Genomic DNA, 25,810 nt, shown 5'->3' on the forward strand with positions numbered 1-25,810 from the left:
TACATACGCACACGCGCGTGTGTGTCTGAGTGTGTGTACTTTAACAGAAAACGGGTGAAAGCAGCGTGTTTCCCCGAGTCTGGGACTCGCGCGCGTTGTGTGTCGTCTTCCATCAGCGCGCGTGGGCGGAGTCTACGTCTTAATTTTTTTCATGGCTTATGCTATTTCTGAACAACCTGAAAAGAATTTTATCTGTACGGAGGGCAAACCCCCCTCCAACCCACACATATGGAGACAAGAGTAGCCAAGGTAACGGCTGGATGTCGAGCCTTCGATATATATCCTGGCAACAGTTGTTAAGTCCCCGGAGACGGGCCCTGATGAACTGTTTGTTTCTCTCCGAGACGATAATTACAGCTAAGCTGCTTTTTCAGCAGGTCTGAACTCTCTCCTCCTAATCACCTGGCTGTCAGGGGGGGATTGATGGAGAGTTGGCCGCACAGACCAGGTGAGATAGAGGGAGAAAAAAAAAAAAAAAAAAGAGAGACACGAAATGAAAAACGGACCTCATGCTACACCACGTTCGGACTGTCTGCTCGAAAGGCCTGTCGCCGGTCTGCTTCGCCGGTTTTAAGGGGATTTAGAATCGACTGCCAGAGGAACGGAAGGCGTTTTGTGTTGCTTAATATTTCTGTGAGAGGAAAGTTTTAGCATGAGAGAAATGTCAACAACGAAAATGTCACACAGTCATTGAAGGACTTTAGGAAGGGGATGATTTGAATGAGCGTGAAAAATGCACTGCAGGCAGCGCGTTTTGTTTTGATGCAACAAATCAGTTTGCTTTCCCCACAAATCTGGAACCAACATCTCAGAAAAAAATTAAGAAACTTATATATATATATATATATTTTAGAGTTTCGTGCCTTTGGTGGGGCTCAGACAGGCAGCATCGTCAAATGTGTTTCCATCTCCGCATTCAACGCATTAACTATCCAGAAAAGCCAAAAACCATCTCAAGTGAGGGGAGAAAAAAATTCAATTAAATGTAGCAATTTCCATCAACCTTTTCTAATGCGACACTCAAAAATATGCATAAAAGAAACAATGATGGAAACACGGCTAATGAGTCTACACTGTATCTGATCAATTCTAGCAGAAAGATATTTATTGTGAATTGGGACTATATAGATGAACTAAATTGAGTCGGAAGTCTGGAAAATTGATCAGTTTCTACAAAAAGATTCTGTAGGCCACAGTTTGGTTGCAACACTAGAATATGTCGGAGGAGCTCCAATGTAGCCACATCATACCAAAGCAACAGATTTATGAAACCTTTTCTAGATTTGCAGAACAAAATCCCTGCCTGCTACTTCAGCTAAACTCCAGAATGGCGGCTTATCTGCCCAAATCTGCAGTTAAAAGCTTTCTGTAAAAAAAAACAAATAACACGCTGACAATACCGACTTGTAGACAAAGTGAAAGTGTAGGACTTTCCTGCAGATTAAGGGACCCGAAGCAGGTTTTATTTATTTATGTACCTATCTATCGATTAGTGTGGTAGGACTCCAATCAATCGCTGAGGGAGTCTTAGTGGCAGAGTGCAGCAGCACTCACTGTCGCAGACAGGCTATCCTATTCATAATACATCAATCAGAGTCTCTTATCTCTCTCTGTGTTGCTGTTATTCCTCCCCATGAGAGACCAAGAGGACGATGAAGGAGTGAGATGGGGAGAAGGTTAACACGCCGAGACAGAACGGGAGAGAAGCCGAGAAAGGTCAATTGCTTTATTCGACTCCCTCAATATTTAATCTGGCCAGATATTGGAGCAAAACGGTGCATGAAAAATACCAACATTGGCTTGATAGCTTAGTCTGTATAACTTTTTTTTACATAAGCTAACTGCAACTAGATTAAAATGATTTCATATTCTGTAATTAGTTTCTTACAGAATGAACATTTTAAAAAGTTTTCTCTGTTGCAAAGAGTAGTGCGTGTTACCTTAGTCCTATGTCTATAGACACGTTGCGATGTGAAATCATGCACACTAGATTCCTACCTGCTGACGATGACCGCCGTTGGTTATAGCTGTCAAGTTGTCCACACAAATCTTTAATGTACTTGGGGTATATAAAAGAAAAGACAGAAAGTGTTTTGCTACTATTTTTCAACACTGTGATAGATAACAAGATCCAAGAGTATCAGATATCACAAGTCAGGAAACAGTTTTCATTAAAAAATATACATATATATGTAGCAATGGTGAAGGAAGTAGGTCAGCTATGCTAGCTTGACTTTGACGATCTTGACATGTAGATAGTCTGCAGAATTCGGTGTGCTTCGGTTCAGATAAAAAAAAAAAATAGGCTATACTCTGACAGATCATCAGTAGAGCAGGCTTTTTAGCTAATCAACCACTGTTGCGTTCAGATAATCACTTTTTAATAACGGCAAAATAAACATCAAGTCTGAAAACATAATCCTGTGTTGCGTAGTGTAGCCGACTGGAATACACCAAGTTTTGAGTTATTCTTAGTTGTTTTTATTTTTTGTGGTTTTTGTTTTTTTTTGCTGTTGCACACTGCACTATTTTAGTAATACTTACATCTCCAGGTTTCATTTAAGTAACAGAATTGTTCTACTGCGGCGGCGCGGCTGTGGATGCCAAGTAAAAGAATCGTCTTTTTGACCTCCGGCATTGTGCGCATTCGCAAATTTTCCTGACGTTCAACGTGTCTGTGGAGCAAAAATAGCTATGCTAACGTGTTTAGTTTTGGGAGAAGACGTCGGTGCTTTAGAGAGTTTTTTTTTTCACCATGGCTGACCAATTTATTCTGTCTATGTGGAAGGGAGAGCAGACCTTTTCATGACCAGGTAGCAACGGGTTACAGGAACTACAGAGGCCAAAACTCTCCTGTACGTCCTTCCCTTCTTGTAGTTATCCGATAATTCTGTGAAACTCTGTGTTTTGTTGCAGAATCCCACGATTCCCCACGCGGAAATCACAGTTCCCTCTACTCTAAACATTTTTTCCTGTCATATCTCTTGACTTTTTCATCCTGTATTTTAAAGTGAATGGCACCGTCTCGATTTAAAAAGTCTTTAGCCTGACATATCGCATTTCAGACCTTTGATTGAGCCACACTTGGGGAGCTGAAAGGATCCCAGAAGAGGAGCCTGAATCCTCAGCGTCGTCTCCTTTCTTCTCCTGTTGATTTATTGATGGCACTTTGGATCACCTCCAGCGCATGTGGGAGACAGCAGAGGAAAATGAGAGCGTGACGACGGAGAGAGCAGGAGAAGGGACGGCGGCCGACATCTGAGAGGGAAGACAAAGAGCAAGAAGTTGATAGTGAGGAAAACAATGTGACAAAAAGAAAAGGCCAATAAGAATACCTGATGGGAAACGACGGCGGCAAAGAGCCGCCACGAAAGGCGAAAGGAAAAATAGAACTGCATCACGTCATAACTTATAAATCTTAACATTTATTTTGCTGTAACAAAAGGTTTAGTATTAGAACAGCAACGGTTTTATGTTGTAAGGTGATTCTGGCTGGATGGCGGCTCTTCACTTCTGACTCTGGAAGGAGAATAAAAAAATAAATAAAATCTAATCTAAGCTAAATATGATGTTGGTCCAATAAATTCGGGCTGAGTGAGGCGTCCCTCTCGGTGACAGCGTTTTGATCACAACAGAGTGCAGAACAGAGGCGGACCTGCTGCGCGCAGCCAGACAGGGTGACTGGCACTCAGCCATTAGCCCGACATATTCCACCGACATCTGTGTCGACCTGTTTCACGAGCTGCAGGTTGAAGGTTTGGGCTTTAATTAAAGACATGATGAAGAAACCGGGAATGAAAAGAACTTGAACATGAATTGACCAACTACTTTAAAGCTTTAAAGCTACGTAATTCTGTTTGGCTCGGCTCAGGTCTAAGCTGCAAGAGACTGAATAGGAAAAAGGAGTCTTCAAATAAAAATGTGGTAAAGACCTGCAACAGTATGGTGGAGTATTAGGGTCAGACTCAGAAAAAAAAAAGTCACTAAATTTAGAGAATAAAGTCATTTTACAAAAAATAAAGTCATCATATTGTGAGAAAAACTTTATATTCATATTACGAGAATAAGGTTGCACGACAGCAAGGCGAAATAATGAGCAAAGTCAGAATAATATGAGAGGAACACTGTACAAAAGTCATAATTTGAAGAGAATAAAGTTGTAATAAAATTAGCAAAAAGGCATAATGATATGAGATTAAAGTCTCATGACCAGAATAAAGTCGTGATAATAGGTGAAAACTAAGTCAAAAGAATACGAGACCAAACTCATATTACTTGAATAATATTAGTAGAATGAAGTAGTAATTTTATAATAACTTGATAACACAAAAAATTAAAATGAGGAATGTTGAGCATCTTATAAAGTTGTACTTTGGTGTCAGTTTTACAAGTAAGGCAAATATTGTGAACACAATTCTTGATAATGACATTTTTCCTCATAATTTTAGAATTTTCTTCTGGTAATATTGAGTCTTCTACTTATCCTATTAGTTTATTCTTGTAACATTATGACTTTAGTCTCACAATTAAAAAAAATAATCTTAGTCTGGCCCTAATCCTCCATCATACAGCAGTATTTGTAATGTAAAAAAAAAAGAAAAAGAAAAAAAAAACTCCTACAAATATGTTTATTGGTAAACAGATTAATAAAGTGTGCAGAGTCCAAATCAACAAAAGAATAACTTAATCTTTAGATACGCATTAATTTTGTTCTACTTCCCACAAAAAAAACTAATATTATGGTTAAATATTCATATTTTTCAGCACAATAGTTGGCTGAAGGGGTTGTAAATACTGTTTGTTGGTAAAGAGCAGGCTGTTTGTCCTCTATCCACAAATTGCCATAAGTGAAGGTCCGGTGATTTGGGGGAACAAACAACGACCAACAACAACTAATTAGCAAGGATAATGGCTGCTGGCTGCTGGCTCTTCTCCATCGTCTCAGGGCTGGACGCCAAGCTGCAGCGCATACGATCCGCCCAAATCTCAACTCCATACGTGTTGTTTTTATTTATTTTTCATCTTAAATTATCTTCAGTTTCACAAACAAAAGTGGAACATAGAAAAAAATTCAGCCAGATTGAAATTAGAGGAGAGGAAGGGCATTAAAACCAGGAACGGTGATGGCTTCTGCACAAACTGCCTCTTCCTTTTTCACCTACTTTGACTCGGGCTGCTGAACGTTGCTGGCCGAGGTCTCCTCATCCTGCTCCCGCATCAGTGTGATTATTCCCCCGCTAGCGGTGGGGTCACCTCGCCGGTCATGGATTATGATTCAAGGGAGGCAGCGATGGGATGTTATGTAATTAAGTGTGAGACAGTAGCTGTAGTTCTAAATCTAATAACGGAGCAGTGAGAGCCGACTGCTTTCCTGAATGCCTTCAGCCCAAGCGGCTGAAATTCAATTACGCTTTCTTTGGGCACTGGGAATTCTGGTGGGTCTAAAATAACAGATGAGGGTAACTTTGTGATGCCGTATGAGGTGGAGAAAGAAAGGAATCTGTCTGCGTTTCATTTCATACCCACTCAAGTTGGGTGTGGAACAGCAAGCGCCCCCGATGAGTTCGCCGTTGCCTTCGTATGCAGTTCCACTCAACTCTCATCTCCCTTCACTGCTCCATTTGGGCTTTCTCCTATGGTAGGATTTCTATTTCTATAATTGGTGAACAGAAGGAGAGATTGAATGACAACAATGGCTATGGAAGAAGTTAACGAAGTCGAAAGAAGCCGTTCCAAATGTTGCCTTAGCAGCCGCCTCGTTCAGCTCGGCACTTCTCAGTTCGCACTGGAGGATGGTTGTTTACAGCGCAGGTAGTTTCCTGTAGGCTTCATGGGATCGAACTGTGGCGTTACGTACGCCAAGGACAAATGTCAACGATTGGGTCAAATTTAAATCTTCCAGCGCCTCCAGGAAGCAAACGGTTCTCAGTAGCCGAGAATCCAGACCCTCTGGACGAACGAGGGGCTGGATTTCACCAGGCTGCTGTGAGTAGAGTGTTGAAAACTATTTTGTCATCGGCTGGTACAACGCATCCCCGGACATGTTACGGAATGATGAAAAAAAACAAAACAACAAATCCCGTTATAGTGATGGAATTCGTTTCTTAACCAAAAAACCATTTGCTACAAAATGTCCAAAAGTGAAAAAGTGACAGTGATGGTTAAAGTCACCAGCAGCGTGTGTCAGTTTATGGGCTGCCGACTGACGTGACGCTTAAGACACGGTCGCTCCGCCCATGCAGACGTGCAACTCAGAGCGAGCCTCTGACAAACAAACAGTCAGAAGGTGAAGGTAGTGAAGCTTTTGGCAAAGCGGATTTTCCTCATCAACCCACAGAGATGCATGGAAGACGGGCACTGAAACGATTTGAAGGAGTCGTGTGTCAGGTCTGGGGACGTCATTGACGGGAAACCATGAAGGACACTTGTCATCTATTTATTGTTATCATTGTTATTTATTAGTTAATCTTCCAAATAGTCGACCAGCAATGCCATCAGTCATCGTATTGATGCCTCCTTCTCGGCATAGTCGTGTCGGCCGTGTTATGCACTCGCAAAGCAGGAGAGTAATTACTTAATAGCACACGAATGAGCTTCTGAAAATGGAAACTACATTTTGATAACGTATGTCAGGCTGTGTATAAATATTTGTACCACATGCCTGAAAAGTCACTGTTTTACAGAGAAACTACTAATTTGTAATCACAGCACATATTTATTGTTTTGGAGCCAAACTTACATGTTAATCTTTGATCAAGCATGTAACTTAATGATGACAATAAATTAGATGTACTTGCAGTTATCTTCATTAGTCCCAATAGTGTGCAGTTATAACTGCTCCCCACAAACTGAATGACATTTGACATTGTGATGAGTTTTAATATTTTCTTTTGTTTCCCCATTAAAATAGCTCCAAGACATGTCTCAGAAACTCAGTGTACCGAAACCTCCACTCCAATCATTATTACCAGAATTTACTGTAAGCTCGTGTTAATCCGCGAGCTAAAGGGGAAGGATTGTTTTTGCCTCTGTGCTGCTCACAAAGAAGCACAGATGCTCCTCAAATGTATCTAGCAGAATCCAAACCCCGTCCCCCTAACGCACAAACACCTACATGGGGGCTGTCCCTCACTGACAACTGGTCTGTCGCTGGACGGTCGCCTGTCACCGACGTGGACGCGAACAGAAAGGAAACGGCATGCGACTAAAGCAACGCAGGACAAGACGAATTGCGAGTTATTCCGTGATCCGTATGAAGTGTGTCGGCCGCAGCAGCGGCAACGCCGATGCTGACAACGTCGCAAAACTACATTCATTTCCTAAAACAGCAGGATGTGATTCCATCAGAAACTCGGTCCTGAAAAGGGAAATAGAACGAGTTTTTGTGCTATTTCGTGCTGCGGCATGTGTTTTCACTCCCGCAAGTGCTTAGATGTTTCGTGATTGGCTGCATTCGTTCCAGGGCGTTGGCGTTTTGTATGCAAATGTTGGTTTTTGGCAGAATGACAACAAAACAGTTTTAAATGGATTGCTGTTTCCTACCAAGGCGTTGGCTTAGAAGCGATGGATGTTTCATGTTTCCACAAGTGCATCTTTGGAAATAAGTGGTGAAATAAGTAAATGGTGATAAATGACAGTTGATGTTGATCTATTAGCTAGCTGTCACACTCATGCAGAGATTAATTTGCGTTGTCTTTCAGTTGCTGGTGACCTTCGTATTGCAACTCTATTAATCTCTCCTCTCCTTTTCAGTCTTGCATGATCTTCATTAACTCCTTCAAGGCTGCTCTTAAGGCGCTAAGAGCTAATGAGAACAAGATGACATTTTTGCAGCATAATTGAAGAGAAAAACAGCCTGATTATATCTCAGGCTACTTGTTTATTTAAATGATGCATTTATGAAAATGCAATGAGAGGAAAAAAAAAAAAAAACAGAAGAGAGTGGAGTGGTGTCTGTGTTTGGATTCAACACAGTTAGCTATTGGACACAACTACACCCATCCGCTCCTGTTTCCCTGTCTGTCATATATGGGAATGAAGCCTGCTTAACGTTATCACAGTGGAAGAAGACGGATGCCTGCACTGGCGGAGTCGGCCGCCGGATGGAAAGACCTTCAGACACTGGCCAAGAGGTAGACAGATAAAGGGGTTAGGTGAGGACAAGCTGAGTTTAACATTCCACACTGTCCCACATTCCCAAGCTGTCTTGCATGCTTTTCTATTTTAGGTGCATCTGAGTCCCATTATGTCGAGTGTTTAATGCTTCCATAGGGTTGCTTGGCTGGTTCTGAGATTTAGTTGCCTCTGTTTTTGATGGAGTTGCTGCAGAACTCCTAAAGCCACTCCTAATGTGGTGAGCTTCTTTAGTATAACAGTGAATCAACTTACGATTAAATGTTAATTAGTGGTTTATTAGATTAAAGGTAGTTGAAATTAAATAGCCAGTAATGTCTGCTTACAGCTCCTCCATCCAGAAGAGGGCAGCATTGGTCATCCTTAAGTGGAGCCAGTCTATACAAGAATAAAGATGGCGGGGCCATACCAGAACAGGAAAGAGAAATGATCCAAACAGAGTCTGATGCAAAACCCACGTTGTACGTTTTTGTTTTTAAATGTAAACCCTCAGCAAGCTTCTTAAGTTTCATAATGTTTTTTTTTTGTTTGTTTGTTTGTTTGTTTTTTTAAGTCCAGGGTATTATGAAAAATGTATTCTTACTCTTTACAGAAAGACGGTCCACCCTCAGCGTACAAGAGAAAACTCAGATTTTTAAGAAAATGGCCGCTGGTGATATATGCAAATATTTATCTACGATGCAGCTTGTTCTCAATTCTCCTCAGAATTATTTCAGAAAAAAATAAACAGTTCATCAGCTTTAAGTATCAAAAAATGAACATGATTCTCGTTGATGCTGATGTGTGTAAACTTTCAACAACCAAAGCAGGTACACTACTTGTGATATTGTGGTGGAAAAACACATTTGTTTCCGTCAAACGGGTCAGATGAGCCGTCTTACAGAGTTCTTAGTTCATCCCTCGTTCTCATTACATTCTTCAGCGATTTTGCCCTTCGCTGGATCTCACCATAAAACAAATGCATCTTCATCATATTATTTGTGGGTGCAGACTTAAAAAAAGGACATCTTTTGTCCTTTCCTCCCTTCCCTGGCAGAGCAGCGTTTTAGATTCTCCTCACGTAGACTCTCTACCATGCCGGGCTTTTCCCGTCTTCCCTGACCTCTCATTGTCTGTGTCGGCATGCGCTGCCCGTGCTTAAAAATAACACAATCAAATCCAGCTTCTACTTCAATTTGTAATGGGAAAAAAATATATATATGAATGCACGATTTCCCTGTTGTCTTTCCATCTACTTCGATACACTCCATTTCTCCACAGCTGCTCCTCCCCTCTGGTTTGGGGTGGGTGGGTCAGACTCATCTCGGCACACCAAACATCATCTGGCTCTCATCAAGGCAAGCGTGTGTTTTCTCGAAGTCTAGTTTACGACAGACATCATTCATCATCCACTTTTAAGTTTATGCAACTGTGTCTGATGAGGAATTACCTTAATATTTCTGTAATATTGCCCTTGGGGATTTGTAGCTTGTCTGTGCCTCTCAGTGTATTTCCTATCAGTATTAGGATAATGTTGCTGTCACTTAGGGACTACTGACCGGTGCGCAACGCCATAAACTGATTGGGGGGGAACACTTTGACCACTGACGGTGGGGATGAAAATAATTAGTTTTGTCATGGCAGCTGTTAGTGGTTGAGATATGCTAGGCAGAAAATCAAACGTGCGTTCTCAAAGTTTATGAGAGGTTGTAAAAATTAAAAAGTATTTGACAAGAGCGCACATTTTTTAGGCTGGACGACTTGGTCAGGGGGTCGACGAAAACCCAGTTGTTGTTTTGATGTTCCCGGTCGTTGTACAAAAGAACAAAGAGTTATGAACCGGCGACAGGATCCGGAGCAGCAAATGGCAGATTGACATACATGGTGAGCAGTTGATGGCCTTTTTGTCTCCATCCAACAAAGGAGCTACTATTGCAAATACAATAGTGATTCGGACAGAAATGTGTCAAAAATTACTCAGTACATCTGTGTTTGTGTATACACTCAGAATACACTCATGCAGACCAGACGGGGTCGCCAATGAAATGCAATATGCTTGGGAGGTAGTGGTAATCTTTTGTCTGATATGCGCATCGTGGATCCGCTGTATTATCCCAATCAATTGTAGTGGAAATATACAAACTGTTAATTTAAAAGGAAAAGGGAAAACCTTTTAGTCACGGTTTTCTATTAGGAATGTACTTCCTATATAGATTCTTCTTCTGCTACTCGCTGAATTCAGGCGGATTTTATGTGGAGTGACATCATCTGTTTAAAATAAGAATTGCAGTGAGTGCCTGAAGTGAAATACACTTCAAAAGAACTCTCTCAAGACATCAAATGAATCTTGCCAAAATATGTCCCGTGGCTTACAAACCACTTGAGACAGACATTTTAGATAAAGATATACATTTGGTCAGAAAAAAGCGCTGGTTTTGCAAATGGCACTTTACAGCACCAACCTGAAGCTAAAGGTCTAAACTGTTTGAATCCAGGATGTGTGGGGTCTGCAGACATAGGGGCTGCCTCTCTTCCTGACCCTAGATCTGTACAAGTCCTGGATTAAGAAGAGGCTTCCTGGGTCAGACTAATAACAGTGGTGTCCACTTCAGAAGTCTGCTGAGGTGGAGTCATTCATGTAAAGAGAAGGAGAGTGGGGGATAGGACACACCCTTGGGGGGCACCGGTGCTGGTGGTTCCAGGTGCTCCCCAGCCTCATCTGCTCCTGATGTCAATGATTAAAAACATCTAATAGAGATTGTGGCAAGGCTTGGTGGAAAGTTTACAGATTAATTCCATTTAATCTAACGGATTTTGATCTGTTTTGTAAAGAAGAATGGGCAACACTCCCGTCTCTAGACATATATAACTGGGGGGAACATGCCTAAAAATACCATTAGCTTGGAAATGCAGCATCATGTGGCTCTTCAAAGTAGTCTTTGAGTCTTTGGACTGAACTTAGAGGCGTTGAGTCCAAAGGCATGCCACATGTTTAAGATTCTTTTGATTTACAAACGTGCAAAGGGCTATCGATATGTATGCTTGCTTCTGTAAGACCTCACCTTCCTCTTACAGTGTTACCCCAATTGTCTTCTACTTTGTTGTTCTGTCCCATAGTTACTGTTTTAGTCGAGAGATGTACAGCTATTTCCAGAGATGGTTATACTCACTCTGACTTTTAAGTTGACTTTGACATGTGACCTTTCTTCTGCCTTGCAGCAGGTCTTTAAAGTGAAAGGTGAAACTTGAATATCCATGAGCGCCAAAGCAGAACATCACACAGCTGCTGAAGGGATTTGCCGATATCTTGAGACTGGCAGAAGCCGTTATTGCAACCTTGTTTCTGTCTGCTGCTCTTGGTCGGTCCTCTTTGGTAACCGTTTATCCATTTACCTTCATTCTGTGGCCTGGAAGCCATCTGTTGGCTGCGGGGGTGTTTTCACATACTCACTTTGGGTGTGCGTGTGTTCGCGAACGAGAGAGGGTGTTCCTTCCTTCTTATTCCGGTGCTTTGCCGTAGCGATCCAGACAGGCATGCACCGGGACTCCGTAATGTGCTAAAGGAGAACGCGTGCATTCACGGGTTCATTAAAGGAGTTTCTTGCACTCCAGGTGACACAAACGCACACATACAGCGTCCAACATGTGTTGCGAATTTGTCAGACAGACTTGGAGTCAGCGCGAGAAGGGAATTCCTTCATCTGCACGCTCCTTCCAGCTGCACATGTGCTCAGCAGCTGCTCCGCACACACACACAAAGACACACACGCAAGCAGAGAGAGGCGCTGTGCAAAGCGAGGACGATAAACAGCAATCACAAATAAGACATCCCACAGGTTCCCTTTCAGAGCGGTGTCCTCCTGACCTCCTATCATGCTCTGGGAAAAAAAAAAAAAAAAAGCCACCGAGGGTGCGGCGATTTGAGGCGGCTCCGCTTGGATACCGCGTCTTCCGAGTCAGCGGCAACTCTTCCAGTCTGCTCTCGATGTCTCAAAGGAGACGCACATGTGCTGGTCGCGCCTTTTGAAGGTCGACTGCGCGAGGATGCGTGCGAATGCTCCGTCCCCCGCGCAAATATTGCACGCTTGCTCTGCTCCGTGTGCTAGCACGAATAGAGTGATGTTTCTCAACTGCTACCCTCTCGCAATCGTAGACTTCATTGCTTTGGAGTAAACTTGCACCGTTTGCCAGAACACATGCACAGCAGCCATTTCATAAATCCAAGAATGTAAAAGTCGTTGGGAATATTAAAAGATTAATTAGTTGCTGGAGAGTTTGGTGCATGAGCTTCAGCAACATTTGGCTTGTAGATGCTGCATTGACACATGTTTTCTGTTCTCTCTCTGTCTCTTTCTCTTCTTTTTTATGTTCCCCAGGATGTTGGAGTACTCACTCAACCTGCAAAATGTTAGCTTTTCAGCTGTGAGGACGGTGCGTGTGCTGAGACCCCTGAGAGCCATCAACCGGGTGCCAAGTGAGTGCAGTTTTCTCACCCTTCTAACACAACTCCTCACCCTGACTCTCGGGTTTGAAATAATTTGCCCTCTAATAAGCCAAGAACTTTATTTTTCTCTGGAAATAGAAACCTTTATGGTTTAAAAGCATTGCGGTCCGCTCCAGGTAAAGTGCTGTTGATGCAGACGAGGGACACCCAAGTTAATTTGGTTATGTGAACATATCCTGATATTAAAAACTTTGTATCCGTTTTGACCTAAGACTCAAACTTTTTCGAAGGTGAATCTAGATATTTATTTCTATATTCGCCTAAGTACTGTCTTAAATAAGACACTTCTGGTGTTGCCTTACCATTAAGAGGGCAATTGTGGCTCTGTGGGTAGATTAGGCCTCTTGTGATTGGAAGGTTGTAGGTCCGATTCCAGCTTCCTCCTGCCAAATGCCAATGTGCCCCTGGGCGCCCACATTGCCGACCGTTCGGTGTATAAATGTGAGTATAACAACCAAAGGTGACAGTTACTTAATTGTGCTACAAAATGGCACTATGTGCCTGCAAAACACCTTGTACCGCCCCCTTAAGCCAAGCACTCCACACGACCTTCAAGAACCGCGTGTTTCCGTAGCAGGTAAACAGGGACGTCATTGTCCTCTTGCACCATCTCGCCAGTCAAGGCAGTCGTAGGGGGTCCGCCGCCCCTCATTAGCCGCGTAAGCACACGGACACTGGGAACACACACAGCCATGCACACTGATTTCCTCATTAGCATGTTTCAAACCACTCACAGGCTTTATGGTGGTGTTAAAGTGTGGATGATTTGGTCTGGTGGGGCCCTGTGCAGAGAATGTCAGTCCTGTGTTGCTGGTTGGTCCTGTGATTTCCCTCCCTGCTTTCCCTACACACACACACACACACGCACGCACGCACGCACACGTACACACACACACACGCATGCACACTACAACCTTTATACCTCATCAGGTCCTGCAGAGAACCTGGCAGAAGTCATCATGACTTTGGGTTGGGATGTTTTCTGCAGAGCTTCAGCTATTTATATGCTCACTTAGTTAAATCTGATTGTGTGCATTTTTGGTTTGTTTGTTTGTTTGTTCGTTTGTTTGTTTTCTTTCTCCTTTTCCGTCCTTGGTTCAATATTCTCATTGGGCAGGAAGCAAGTCTGGGGGAAAAAAAGAGGCAAATCTGCAGTTTGCCCTTTCAAAGTTCACCGAATACAAGAATAGAATTAGACCCGATTAATTTGTGCAGTCGCTTCAAATGTCCTGGAATTTGCAGGCGGGAGCCCCGTGTTTCACAGATCAACAGTTGGTTAAAATCAGCACCTGTGAGTCATAGGTCCAAAAAAATAAAAGAGACCCTGCCTGAACCCGAAGAAATGCTCGTTAGTTTTCCATAATTGACATCAAGCTTTTCATTCATGCTTCACAATCACTAGCTCATTCACAGCTCTACACTTAAGCGTCCCTGACATAAAGTGGCTAATCATGTTTGTTGGAGTTTCGCTGACGGGCCGTTATTACCTGAGTCTGATCAGAATAATTTTGCTGATTTGTTTATGTCATCTGCAGCCCTCGACAAATTAATAACATGAACCATAAAAGCGTTGTTACTCCGGTTTTCCATGAGGCGTCGGGTCTTTTTTGATAAATCCCAGCAGCCACTTAAAAGGATTTGTTCAACGGTAAAATGTTTTTTTTTTAATCTTAATGGAAAAGTTTGGGTGAAATACATTTAAAAGGAGCAAAATGAACAACAATGAAAAATCATTTTTATGTCTTTTGTGTGAATGCAGTATGTTGTTATGTATCATGGTCTGGGCCAGTCTCAATGGATGTTAGATAAAAGTCCAAATTATTTTAAGACTTCTACAAATCACATAAAAACATGCGTAAAATGTCCAAAACACTCGTAGAGAAAGTAACCCTGACATACTTTCCAAACCTTTGGTGATCATATGGAAAATGGATTCATAGCTTATGTTGCTGTTTTCTTAAAGTTTTTCAATATTTGGTTAATAAGTTAAGTTAGTTTTCATGCCATGACATGAATCAGATTTCACTGGTTGTGACTGAACAGTGTGGTAGGGGTATTACAATTTTAGGAGCTTAGCAAACCAATGATTAAAAATTGTGACATTATTTAATATTTCTATTACATGATAAGAAGGCGTGTCTGGACCTGTTATGATTACAATTTTTGCTGGACGATAAATTGTTCCAGAAGTTATCGCGATAAACAATAATATTGTTGTTTTGAGACCATTTTTGAGTTTTATAACGGTAATGGTAAAATGATCATGTTATAGCATATTGTAAAAGAGCAGTAAACTTTAATGAACATTGAACACTGGAACTGGAATAATTTTTTTAAATATACAAAATAAATAAACAGAACAACAAATAAAATGAATTTTGAAGTCTTGGAGACCAAAGCATCAAACTGACGATTTTTATCATCCAGTTTCTGGCAGAAAGAGAGAAAAAAAAGAGATAAAGGATAAATCATGCCAATGGAAATAATTGAGTTTGTTTTAACTTATCATGTGACTAATTGATTTATTGATTATTGTGATAGGCCTAGGCGTGTCAGTTTAACTTGTTTAAGTTTGTGGGTTCTTTCTCATTTGCAAGTATCACATTTTTACAGCTACCACAATAAATAAAAAATTAAGTAAATTAAACACAGAAGTGAAATTAGTTGTTTTTTTGTCTGTTTCCAACTGAATGTATTCAATTTACATTCACAGTGATTGAGCATATGCTTTATTTCTCATATCCAGTACACTATCAAGCTTAATGATGGGCTTTCTCATTACTAAAAGGACATATTTTAGAAAAAAAAAAAAAAAGCAAATTCTTTCTGAAAAAAACTACAAAGTCTTAGATAACAGCTCTTCTAATATAAATATTCTGAACTGCTTCACTTGTGATGATACATTTTAATTTACTTCATGTGATTTTTGCCTTGTGGGAATATGATGGACAGTATGAAAAAAAAATCTTACAGACCAAATATTTATTTCCTGAACAGTAATAGTGTGGTTGAACAGACATGTGGGTCTCAGGTGTGAAGCAGCTGTGCCTGGAACAGGCTGACGGCAGCACTTGCCTCATAAATAGCAATTAGTTTAGTTCAACAAACACCCTAGGATCGGTGTGTAATAGTGTTATTGTCAGAAGGAAAATATATTTCATAGCAATCAGATGGAAGACTAATTAAACAGCCTGTCGTAGCTCATGATTATGGGAACATCAAGTCCCCACAGGGGGATCTCTAATTCATCTAAAGAGTCTGGAATTGTCAATTCCAAGTGCAAGAACTTCAACGTGATTAATCTGTTCTGGTTTTACGGAAGAGGACAAATGGATCTTCATTAATACGACATAGATTGAACCGAAAAGTTGAGCGAAGCTGATATGCAACGCCCGGTGTTCAGAGCCTTTGCACTTTTGCCGAATTTTTTTTGCCGTGTGGGATTTTTACGCCATAGACCAACACGGAAAAGAGCACAGTTGATGATCCAAGAATTGTTAAAGAACGAATCTTTAGAACCAGAAGACACTGTCATGACGTGCAAAATATCCAGGCAACAGAGGCAATATTTCACAACAGCATGCTAATCCACCTCACTTGCCTCTTTAAATCTCTCTCCAGCCATGTGGTTAGTAGAAAGTCAGACAGACAGACATTGGAATTGGGGAAATTATACTTGCCCATTAGATTCAATCGAAGAGATGGTTTGAACTTCCTCCGTCTCTCTTTGCTCTTTGGATCTTTACTGCCACTGTGAAGCATTTCTTCCAACTTCTGTGGGATTTGTTGCCACAGTTACGCATCCAAGCAACTGTTGTTAAAATGTAAGAGCAAGAAAATCCTTCCAGTCGCACGTCATCTAAAACCAGAGGGAATAACTGTCCAGAAAGCAAGGCCTGGATAGGAATGAATGCAGCACACGCTTTCTAGGTGTTCATTCTAAGAAAAACTGAAAACATATTCACTTTAACCTTCCAACTACTCACTACGTTGTATTGATCCATCATGTAAAACCAAAACAGAATGTTTTGCCAGAATGTGAAAATGTTTGAGCGGTAGGAAAAGACTACAAGGCAATGTCCAGAAACTGCTGCACACCTCAGCCGCCAGGTAAATCAGACGGAACGAAGTTCATGGTGTTTGTCACAGGTTAAAAGGAGGCACCGCACCTTTCAGTCTGATGTCTTGCACTTGATTTGAATTTCTTCTCCATGCTCGACTGCCAGAACCGGAGCGGCTGTGGCTCAGGTGTTAGAGAGCTGTTCAATCAGTCAGAGGTTTAATAGTTCAATTTCAAGACCATCAATCTGGTGAAGTGTCCGTCATTAAGGCATGAACTCCCTGGTTGTTACTAATGTCTTGTTACCATCTTTCATGGCAGCTGCTTGCAGAGAAGCGGGAACGACAAGGATTTAATCAATTCAGGGTTCAGTCCAGAACCGGTTATAATCACTCATTTTATCTGTCCAAACCTGGATCAGCAGATCTGCAGACTCTTATAGATAATTGAATATTCAGCAAAATCTTTCACATGTGGATGCAAGAACCTAACATGGCATAGATATTCCCAGGGATTTGCTTATTTTGAAAATACAAAAACCACCATTACCCACTGAAAAATTCAAGATGGCTGTCAATAAAAATTTGTTTTTTTTGCACTTAAACTGCCAAGATTTAGAACTACAGTATAACTTTTTTGATGCCAAATCGAGATCTCATCATACAAAGACTCACAATACTGAAGCATGACAATATTTCTCGTCGTGTTGACAGCGACTGCCGTCGTCATGGCGTCATCTGATGAAGTTGATGCCCCCACTACTTTTAAATCATCTGCTTGGCAGCATGTTGGGTTCTCATTAGGAGTGATATCTGAAAGACGAGACACAAACAACATATGAGCACAGGAAGTTGTTGCTGAAAGACCTAAGAAGACCTATGACAACCGGTGGCTGGTCATTTAGGGTTATGTTGAGCTACATCACAATCACAGCTCACTCTATCAGTAGCAACTGGAAATGGTAAATGTGCTTGAGAACATAGCTGAATCACTGTCTTAAGTTTAGAAGGGATAAAAAGAAAAGAATGTGTGGCAAAATCAGTAAAAACACAGAAAAAAGACCTTTTTGTAGCATGTATTCCGTCTTTGAGGTTTTTTTGAAAGTAATAAATGGATCCAATCAAATAGTATTTACCGATAATGTTTTTGATCTTGCTTAGTTTTGTCTTGTTTGCAAAAATATAAAATGGGAGCAGTCACTGCCAGTCTGGTGGGCACAACCAACCTACCCACTAATCCCCTAAACAAGAATCTTAGCACCGCTGACTTTAAAATGTTTTTAACGGTTTTTTTTTGGTTAACGTTTCTATCTATCCACAGCCCCACACACCTCCTCTGTAACTCTCTCCAGCTCTACATCAGAACAGGAGAGAGAAGCACACCCCGAAACACACACATCCTTCCTCACACTTCCCTCAGCGAACACATTGTTCCTGGGCTGGTGTCCATGTTCCTGGACTCCGCCGAAGATTGATGCACTCGCATGGCAGTCCTGCCGGTGAAAGTGACGGATACATTACGCAGGACTACTTTGACCGGCTGCCAACAAACACACACACACACACACAAAACAACAAAGCTCTCACATCATGTCAGCAGCACATCTCTCACAAACAGTCTGCCACCAGATTGGCCGTTGCCCTCATGTCCGGTGTGGGTCTGCAGGGACCTTGTTCCAGAGCTGTCAATGGTTGTATCAAGGCTATCTAGTCGGTCTGTGACAGGCCTCTGTGTTTGGTCTTTATATTCAAAAGGAGCAGCTGTCAGGAAAAAAATTGCACGTTGTTCTAGGTGAAAGTGAAGATCCATCTCTGCGAGAGCAGTTACCCGGCCACGTTGCTCTTGGCGTGACTTGATTTTGTCGAGTACTAGACGATCCAATAAACTGATAATTGCTCCAATAAGTGTAGGCAAAACGCAGTGCTGGGAAAGACAAAAAGGTATTTGCCTGTCTGAAATCTTTTTGTGAGTGTGTTTGGGTTTTTGGGGTTTTTTTAGCCATTCAGAGGTGGATTTTTTTAATTTTTTTGTTTTGAGCTAAGTTTGTGAATTTACAGCCTGGATGTTCTGGTAGAGAACATATACCATGGTACTTATTTCTGAAGACTCTACAGCGGCAGTGGGTTTTGGCTTTGGCGCTCTTCTTTTTTCTGAGCCTGTCTTACTGCTCCATCACAAACACTGATGTTAGATGAGGCAAGTTTGATCTGTTGAGCTTTAGATGTTCTGCTGGGTTTTTATGTGACTTCCTGGACGAGTTGTTAATTCTTTATTGGGGTCATTTTGAAAAGCCATGAAGGTAAACATGGGATGGAACAAGTTGTAGCTGCAAAGAAGCATAATCTTGGCTCATGTTGGAAGCAAATACACAAGATATCAGAGAAAATGGTCAAAAAAATCTAACATTTTGCTGTTCCAGATGATGATGCGACAGTGTTACCGCTAACCCGAACCCGCCGTCCATGCACGTCAACAGTCAGAATTACTAAGCTGTACTTTATCGCCAAATAACTCAAGCTTGGACAGGTTGGATGGAGAACATCTCTGACAATGAGTAGGCAGATGTAAAAAATAAAATAAAATAACTACAAAATTGGCTCTTGGTTTTCTGAGGGCTTCCACCAACTCCTTTTTTTTTGATCCCCAACTGTTTGAGAAGAGCAACTTGGCAGACTATTGACTTTTCTGCAGGTGGTTGATGGAAAACCTCACTTAGATCTTTCATTAGTCACAACAGCGTTTGGCAAGCAGTAGCCATTAAGCGATTGGTTGGCAGGGCAGAGTCAGATTGACGAATGTGACCATTGTGTCGTGAAGTCAGATTGTCGAGAGAAGATCTGTCTTTAACTTTCCTTCAGTTGAGCAAATGATTTCGGACAATTTGATTGATTGGTTGGTTGCTGATTGATGTGACGAGGCCCGCGTTCAACAGGTGAACACACACACACACACACACACACACACACACACACACACACACACTTCTCTGTACGATAGTCAGTGTTTGTGTGTCCAACACATATAATGTTCTTATTTTGTCCTTTCTGCACACAAATACTACATTAAATATCTTAGAATCCTTTTTTCCTTACAGTTTCTGGAAATCAAATCTGAAACTTTCGCTCAAAATTGAATGTTTTTTCCTTTGTAACCTCCTCGCAACCAGTTTTAGCAACCGTTTAAATTTACCAAAGTTCGGGTTTTGGTTAAGAGACAATTAGCCATTTTTGAGGATTTTTAAAAAATGTTTTTGCAGTCAAAATCACTGAATTTGTGGCTCTACCTTTTAAATATTCGCAAGAAAGTTTGCAATATTTTTCCTTGTTATACCAAATATGTTCACTCTCTACCATACCTGGTAGAGAGTGAACAAATCTTCACTCTCTACCAGAGATGTTTACTTCCTCATAACCTCATCCTGCATCCTACATGACGACTCCCTGTTACTGAGCTCCGGTGTTTCTTAAAGCAACAGCACCAGATTACCGAGACTTGAAGATGAACTTTTAGGAAAACAACAAAATTAACATTAAACTTGATTGTAGCAATACCCCAACAGTGCCAACAATTGCTAAATTAAGCTAAAGTACAAAAACATTTGCATTCACCTAAGGATGGAAATGACTGAGGCATCAGGGTCGATGTTTTTCTCTGATTTTTTTTATTTTTATTTCCTCTTTGAACAGTTTAGAACAACATACATCTGGTACAACATAGATCTACGCAGTTTACACAAAGTGAAACACAAATACACACATATAGATACATTCGCTGGTTAATCCATCACAAAGCGTTTTACTGTGGGTGGAACATGGAGTTTGTGAAGCGGAGATGAAGAATCCAGATACTTGAAAATTGTTCCTTTGTAAAATAAAGAGAGCAGGTTAATAATATTCCAAAGGAAGTAAACTTTGTGCCAAAATGTTTTTAGAAGGACGTTCAAGGAATAAAACAAAGGTGGGATCTGTTTTCAGGTAGGTAAGGTATGGTGTAGCAATCCCAGACCAGGAAGTGGTGGTGTAAAAGGAGCAACAGCCAAACCAGCTCCCCATTACCCATCATCCCCGGCTCCTGAGGATTGTTTACTCCGAGGATTATCTCCTTTCCTTTCCAAAAGACGTTTAGTCATCTCCGTCTGGAGCTGCTGACATGAAGGACGTCACCATCTCACTCTGCAAAAGAAAAAAAGAAAAAAAAAGTTAAATAAATAAAAATCTGAGGTGTGTGCTGGCTCGCAGCTCAAAAACCTCATTAATTTACCGGACCAAAAAATAAAAAAATAAAACAAATCACAAAAGCAGCCTGCTCCGGACCCCGGACCTGGACGGGTGAGCAGAGGAAGCAGACCTAATCTGCCTGCTAACAGATGGCTCCCAGATCACACACAGTGGTCGGCCTGCCAGCCCGTGTTGGAACGGAGCGGCCGCCCACGGCGGGGCTGGAGGGGCCGCGCAGGCAGAGGAGGAGGTGATTGTTATTGAATATGAAATGCCGATCGCTCGGAATGAGCTCGCCGTCCAGGTCGCAGGCAGGTGCCGCCGATCGAGTCGCTCGTCTGCCACTCATGGTCTCGGGTTCTCCGCGCGCTTTCTCTGGGGTTGCGGGGATGAAAAATTGTTCTCTTGTAGAGCCGTCCAACAAATGACTAACGACCCAGATGCTTTCATTTATAACAACCTCACACACGCACCGGTCTTCAAATACACCTGGCAACACAACTAGATCACACACTTGTCCGCCTTGGCGGCGTTGGCTCTGCTCTCTATTTCAAATCGATAAATGGTCGTTTTTCTGACGTAGTTTAAGTGCAGGATGTGACCTCGACGTGGAGGAAGGAGAATAATCCTGGTTCAAACGTCACTGAAAGGATTCTCGGGCAGTTCTCAATAGGCCTCTCACAATAAACAATAAATCGATTAATTGCATGATAAATTAAAAGGAACCCAATAATTTTTATTTGCTCGATTTATCAATATTCTCTTTTTGCTAAAAACTGGATGAGAAAACTCTTCAGTCTGGTGCTTTGGTCTCAACAAGTCCCTTTTTTTGAAAGACAATTTTGTTTACAGAGACTTCATAACTCATTTTATTTTATTTTATTTAAAATTTCTTCCAGTTCCAGTGTTTAAATGTTCATTAGAAGTTAAAGTTTATTGATCCTCAAGAATGTGTTCTTGCATTACTATGCCATTATTGCTATTATATTGATTGAAAATGGTCTCAAAACAACAATATTATTGTTTATCATATGTTCTGGGACGATGTATCGTCCAGCAAAATGTATTACTCTGACAGGCCTTGTTCTCGTGACATTCACCTGACCTAGCTTAGAGTTTTAGATTCTCTGTCTTTTTCACAGATGTTTCAATAACATTACTTAAGTTATTGCGAGATTCCCCATCTTTATGGAAGAATTCATGCTTTAAATCGAAGACGCTGCCGACAACTAAATGAAAACGATTGGGAGGAAAAAACATGATCCGAACACTAGCAGCAGAAGGCCAAGTCACATTAATGCTTCTTCGAGTTAGAGTAAAATATTTGTCAGACAAAAAGGGAGATTTTCGATGAAGAAGAAATCTACTGAATGTTCACTTTGTCACGTTTAGACCTAAATGTGGCCTCGTCTTGTGGGTGCATCCGCCTGAGGGGCTGTCAGTGAAGTATTCCATCCTTGTGGCGCAGCTTCCTCTCTCTCTCCCATGAAGCCATTCAGCGTGCGGACGTTAATCCCAGCTCCTGTCATGAACTCGGATGGGGCTTAGTGGCATCTTCCCAGATTGGCATGCTGCGCTCGAAGTCAGAAATCTGACTTCTTGCAGTTTTCTGGAAGTGTGTTCCAGATTTGAGGTTCATAGAAGCTGAATGCTGCTCCTCTTCACATTGCTGAGGCATTGGGGCAGATCAAAAGATTTGTTGGAAACGGTCAACAGGGTCACAAGAAATGTGAAGGGGGGAGGGAGAGACGCTGAAGAACTGTTGAGGATTTGAGAAGAATCAAACACGAACCATTATCATCCAATTCTGTTATAATCCGCAACAGCGACTGTCTTTAGATTACCTAGAATACAAGATGTTCAGAGCTTAGACACACGGTAAGGAACACTAAATCTAGACCAACACTTAACAAGACACGAGTTTTTGTGAAAAGTGACACTTGAGGGGCCACAGCTGTGGATTAGTAATGGGCACAGAGCTCCACTTCCAGTCAGACGCCACCATGGTGAAGGTGGGATACTGGTACTTTCTGGTATCACTACAAATGAGTTTATTGCATCTTTTCAGGTTGAAGATGGACTCAAATCAACCCCTAAACCTTCTTCCGGGTTTTAGAAAAGACTTTCTTCAAGCAGTTGTTCAGGACGAAGTCTGCACTTTTCAAAATGAATCCAAGCCCTCCTCTGTGTGGCTAGCCATTAAAGCTGTTAAAGATGGAAAAACTTGTGACAAGGCCTTTCTTCTTCACTTGACTTGAACCCAACTGAAGGAGAACTTCAATTTTCTTTTCTTTCTTTGCTTATTGCCTCTCTGTGCTTCCTGACTTCTTTGAACACTTTACTGATACTGAAAGTACTTACCTTGACTCTGCGGTGTCAAACTCATTTTTGTTTTGGGCCAAATCAAGATCATGAATGCTCTTGAAAGGCCGGCTGTGCCAGAATGTATTGATAAAACCTGTTCATAAAATATCAATGAGTTCTTAAAATTAAATAATAATATTGAACATCGTTTCAGTCCCTCCAGGATTTGGTGTTTGTGGCACAATTTATAATGGGAATGTGACTTTTTCTTAAATTGCTGCATAGCTTTTGGACTATAATCTGACATCAATTAAGGTTGAGGCAGCTGTCTAGTACAAGTAAGAAAGTTTTTGACAATTTTCAAGAAAAATCTGCAACTGTCTCCCAATTCATAGCACAAAAAAGTGCAGGGATTTGTTGATTTTGCATTAATTTCCACTATAATTCTCAAGAAACCAAAGGGGCCTAGTGATATAATTTGGCAGATAAAAGCTGTTTGGATTTGATTGATAATATAATATTAAATCACACTTAGTGTTTAGTCTAGAACCTAGAGGGCCACATAAAAAGCTATGGCCTTGAGTTTAAGTCGTCTTCTCTCGATAACGACATTCACAGAAGAGTGTTTTTCTGTGACCTGGTAGCAACATACGGGTTCTGCTTTTTCAGATTCAAGTGGATTTTACTCGATTTGTGCATCACTGGTCTAATCAAAAGTGTGTCTAACTGAAGAACAGCAACTGTCATTTTCATCACTGACTTGCTCATCTTCAGTCACATCAGCTTGTCTCCCTTACAGTGCGGCTTTTATTAAGGTTTCCACGGCAGGCTGAGAGAGCCTCTTGGGTTATTGTGTATTCGGTTCAGCCAGTATGTGCTAAACAATGTGCCACCGTCTGACGTGAGTAGAAGAAACTCCAAAACTTTGTTCTTCAAACCCGTCGGATGTCATTCAAGAGTCACTGCGGTGTTGTTGTTGTTGTTTTTCCAATGTTGACCGTCCCTCCATCCCCGCTGCGATTCACGCCTCTCGGATCTCTTCCTTTGAGAGAACAAAAAAGGCGTGAAAGGCGCAATCCAAGCATGTGAGTGTTTCCCCCGCCTAATATTCATGCCATCACTTATCCTCCCGTCCTTCAGCTGTGCTTCTTTTACTCTTTTTCTTTTTGCTCCTGTTCTGCCTTCATCTACTCTCCGTCTCCGCCGTCACTGCCTCATTTGTTCTCCAGATCTGTGAAAAGTCTGCGAGATCTTGCTTGTTTATCTTCCCCTGGACTGACAGCGGAAAGAAGCAGAGTTTTCCTGTGCAGTTTGTTCAGGCATTTAAAATGAAAAGTGACAGAAAAACACCTGGAATGTGGCGCGGTGCGGTCTGCCACTGCCTGGAGGAAAAAAGTGTTGGAATATGGATCGAGTTTGTGCGTGTTTATGGGAAATCTTTAATGTCTTCGGAAAGATCAGACTAATAGTAAAGCAAAACACCTTTTATCGAGCCCTCGCTTGGCTTTCTTTTCTCCCAATAGTCCAAGCAAAAGATCAGAAAACTCTTATCGTCTTCCTTGGTTTCTCTCCTCCTCTGCTGCATCGACTCTCCGTCCTTCTCGCGGGTCGCTGTCGGCTCAGGAGACGAGATCTGTTGGCGCTCTGGCGGGGGAATGACCTGGCCTCTCCAATTACCCAGAAAACCCCAGATCAGAAAAATTATCCTCATTATTGACGCCTGACCCACTGAGCCGCCGAAGGGGGAGTCGGGAGAGAACGGCAGACAGCGACAGGGGAGGGAGGCGACGAGAGATTAAGCGCCGGCATGAAAAGAGAAAATTGGACAAGTTTAGCAAAGATGGATGGGCAGACAGCAGGATCTGCGCGACGCAGGGACACTGGCAAAGGTAGCAGAGGGACCGTGTAGGAAGTGTGAGTGCGTGTTGTCAGAAACTTGAAGGAACACTGTCCAGAGCAGATGGATTCTGGGATGTCATGTACTAGCGGCGAAGAAGCAGATCCGTGCTTGTCGCTTTAAATCATGAGAGCTCCAGAGCATTTTGTGCAGGGCTAACAAATCTCTGAGCTTCATGGTGTTGTGTAGAGCGATGGTTGAGTTTGGGTCATTTCCTGGCTTGTGTGGCACATTCAATAAACCTGCAGTACATAAAGATCAGAGAAAACCAAAGGAGGAAGCAGAAAGTTGGGTTTATGTACTTATCATAGTCTTATTATAGTTTAACTTGTTGTAGCAGTTAATCATATTGTAAGAAGTGCAGAGCACAGAACGCGCACACGCCTCCGTCGGAGATAAGATCCAATCAATCAATCATCCCTGATGATTTGCACCCATCTTGTCATGTTTTGCGGTTACGACAAGGGACAAGATGGCGCTGGAAGATGTTAAACAAAAACTACAAACAGCAGAAGAAGTTACACTGGTTATTATTATGTTGGCCTGAAAACGAAAGCAGTAAAGTTGTTCATAAAATACAATACGATGGGTCGGATCGGGCTCAAACATAATGCCTATGGGCTCTGTCCGGGTTGACCTTTTTGGGCTGGATCTAAACTCTAGCGTGCCTAAAGGGCAGGGACTTCTTTGTGTCAATAGGTGACTTCTCATGAGAG

General features: G+C 41.8%; 1 protein-coding gene across 15 annotated transcripts in view; it reads left to right on the plus strand.

Annotated features, from left to right (window-relative positions):
* cacna1g (calcium channel, voltage-dependent, T type, alpha 1G subunit) overlaps window positions 1–25,810 on the plus strand; it is a 261,264-nt gene that overhangs the window by 120,057 nt on the left and 115,397 nt on the right. For all 15 annotated transcript variants that reach the window (XM_044102108.1, XM_044102109.1, XM_044102097.1 and 12 more), the window contains one exon: window positions 12,489–12,586. In XM_044102108.1, coding sequence (XP_043958043.1) covers window positions 12,489–12,586 — 98 coding nt within the window. The remainder of the gene's footprint in view (window positions 1–12,488; window positions 12,587–25,810) is intronic.

The sequence above is a fragment of the Gambusia affinis genome, linkage group LG20 (genome assembly GCF_019740435.1).
Source record: "Gambusia affinis linkage group LG20, SWU_Gaff_1.0, whole genome shotgun sequence".
In the NCBI taxonomy this organism is placed as follows: domain Eukaryota; kingdom Metazoa; phylum Chordata; class Actinopteri; order Cyprinodontiformes; family Poeciliidae; genus Gambusia; species Gambusia affinis.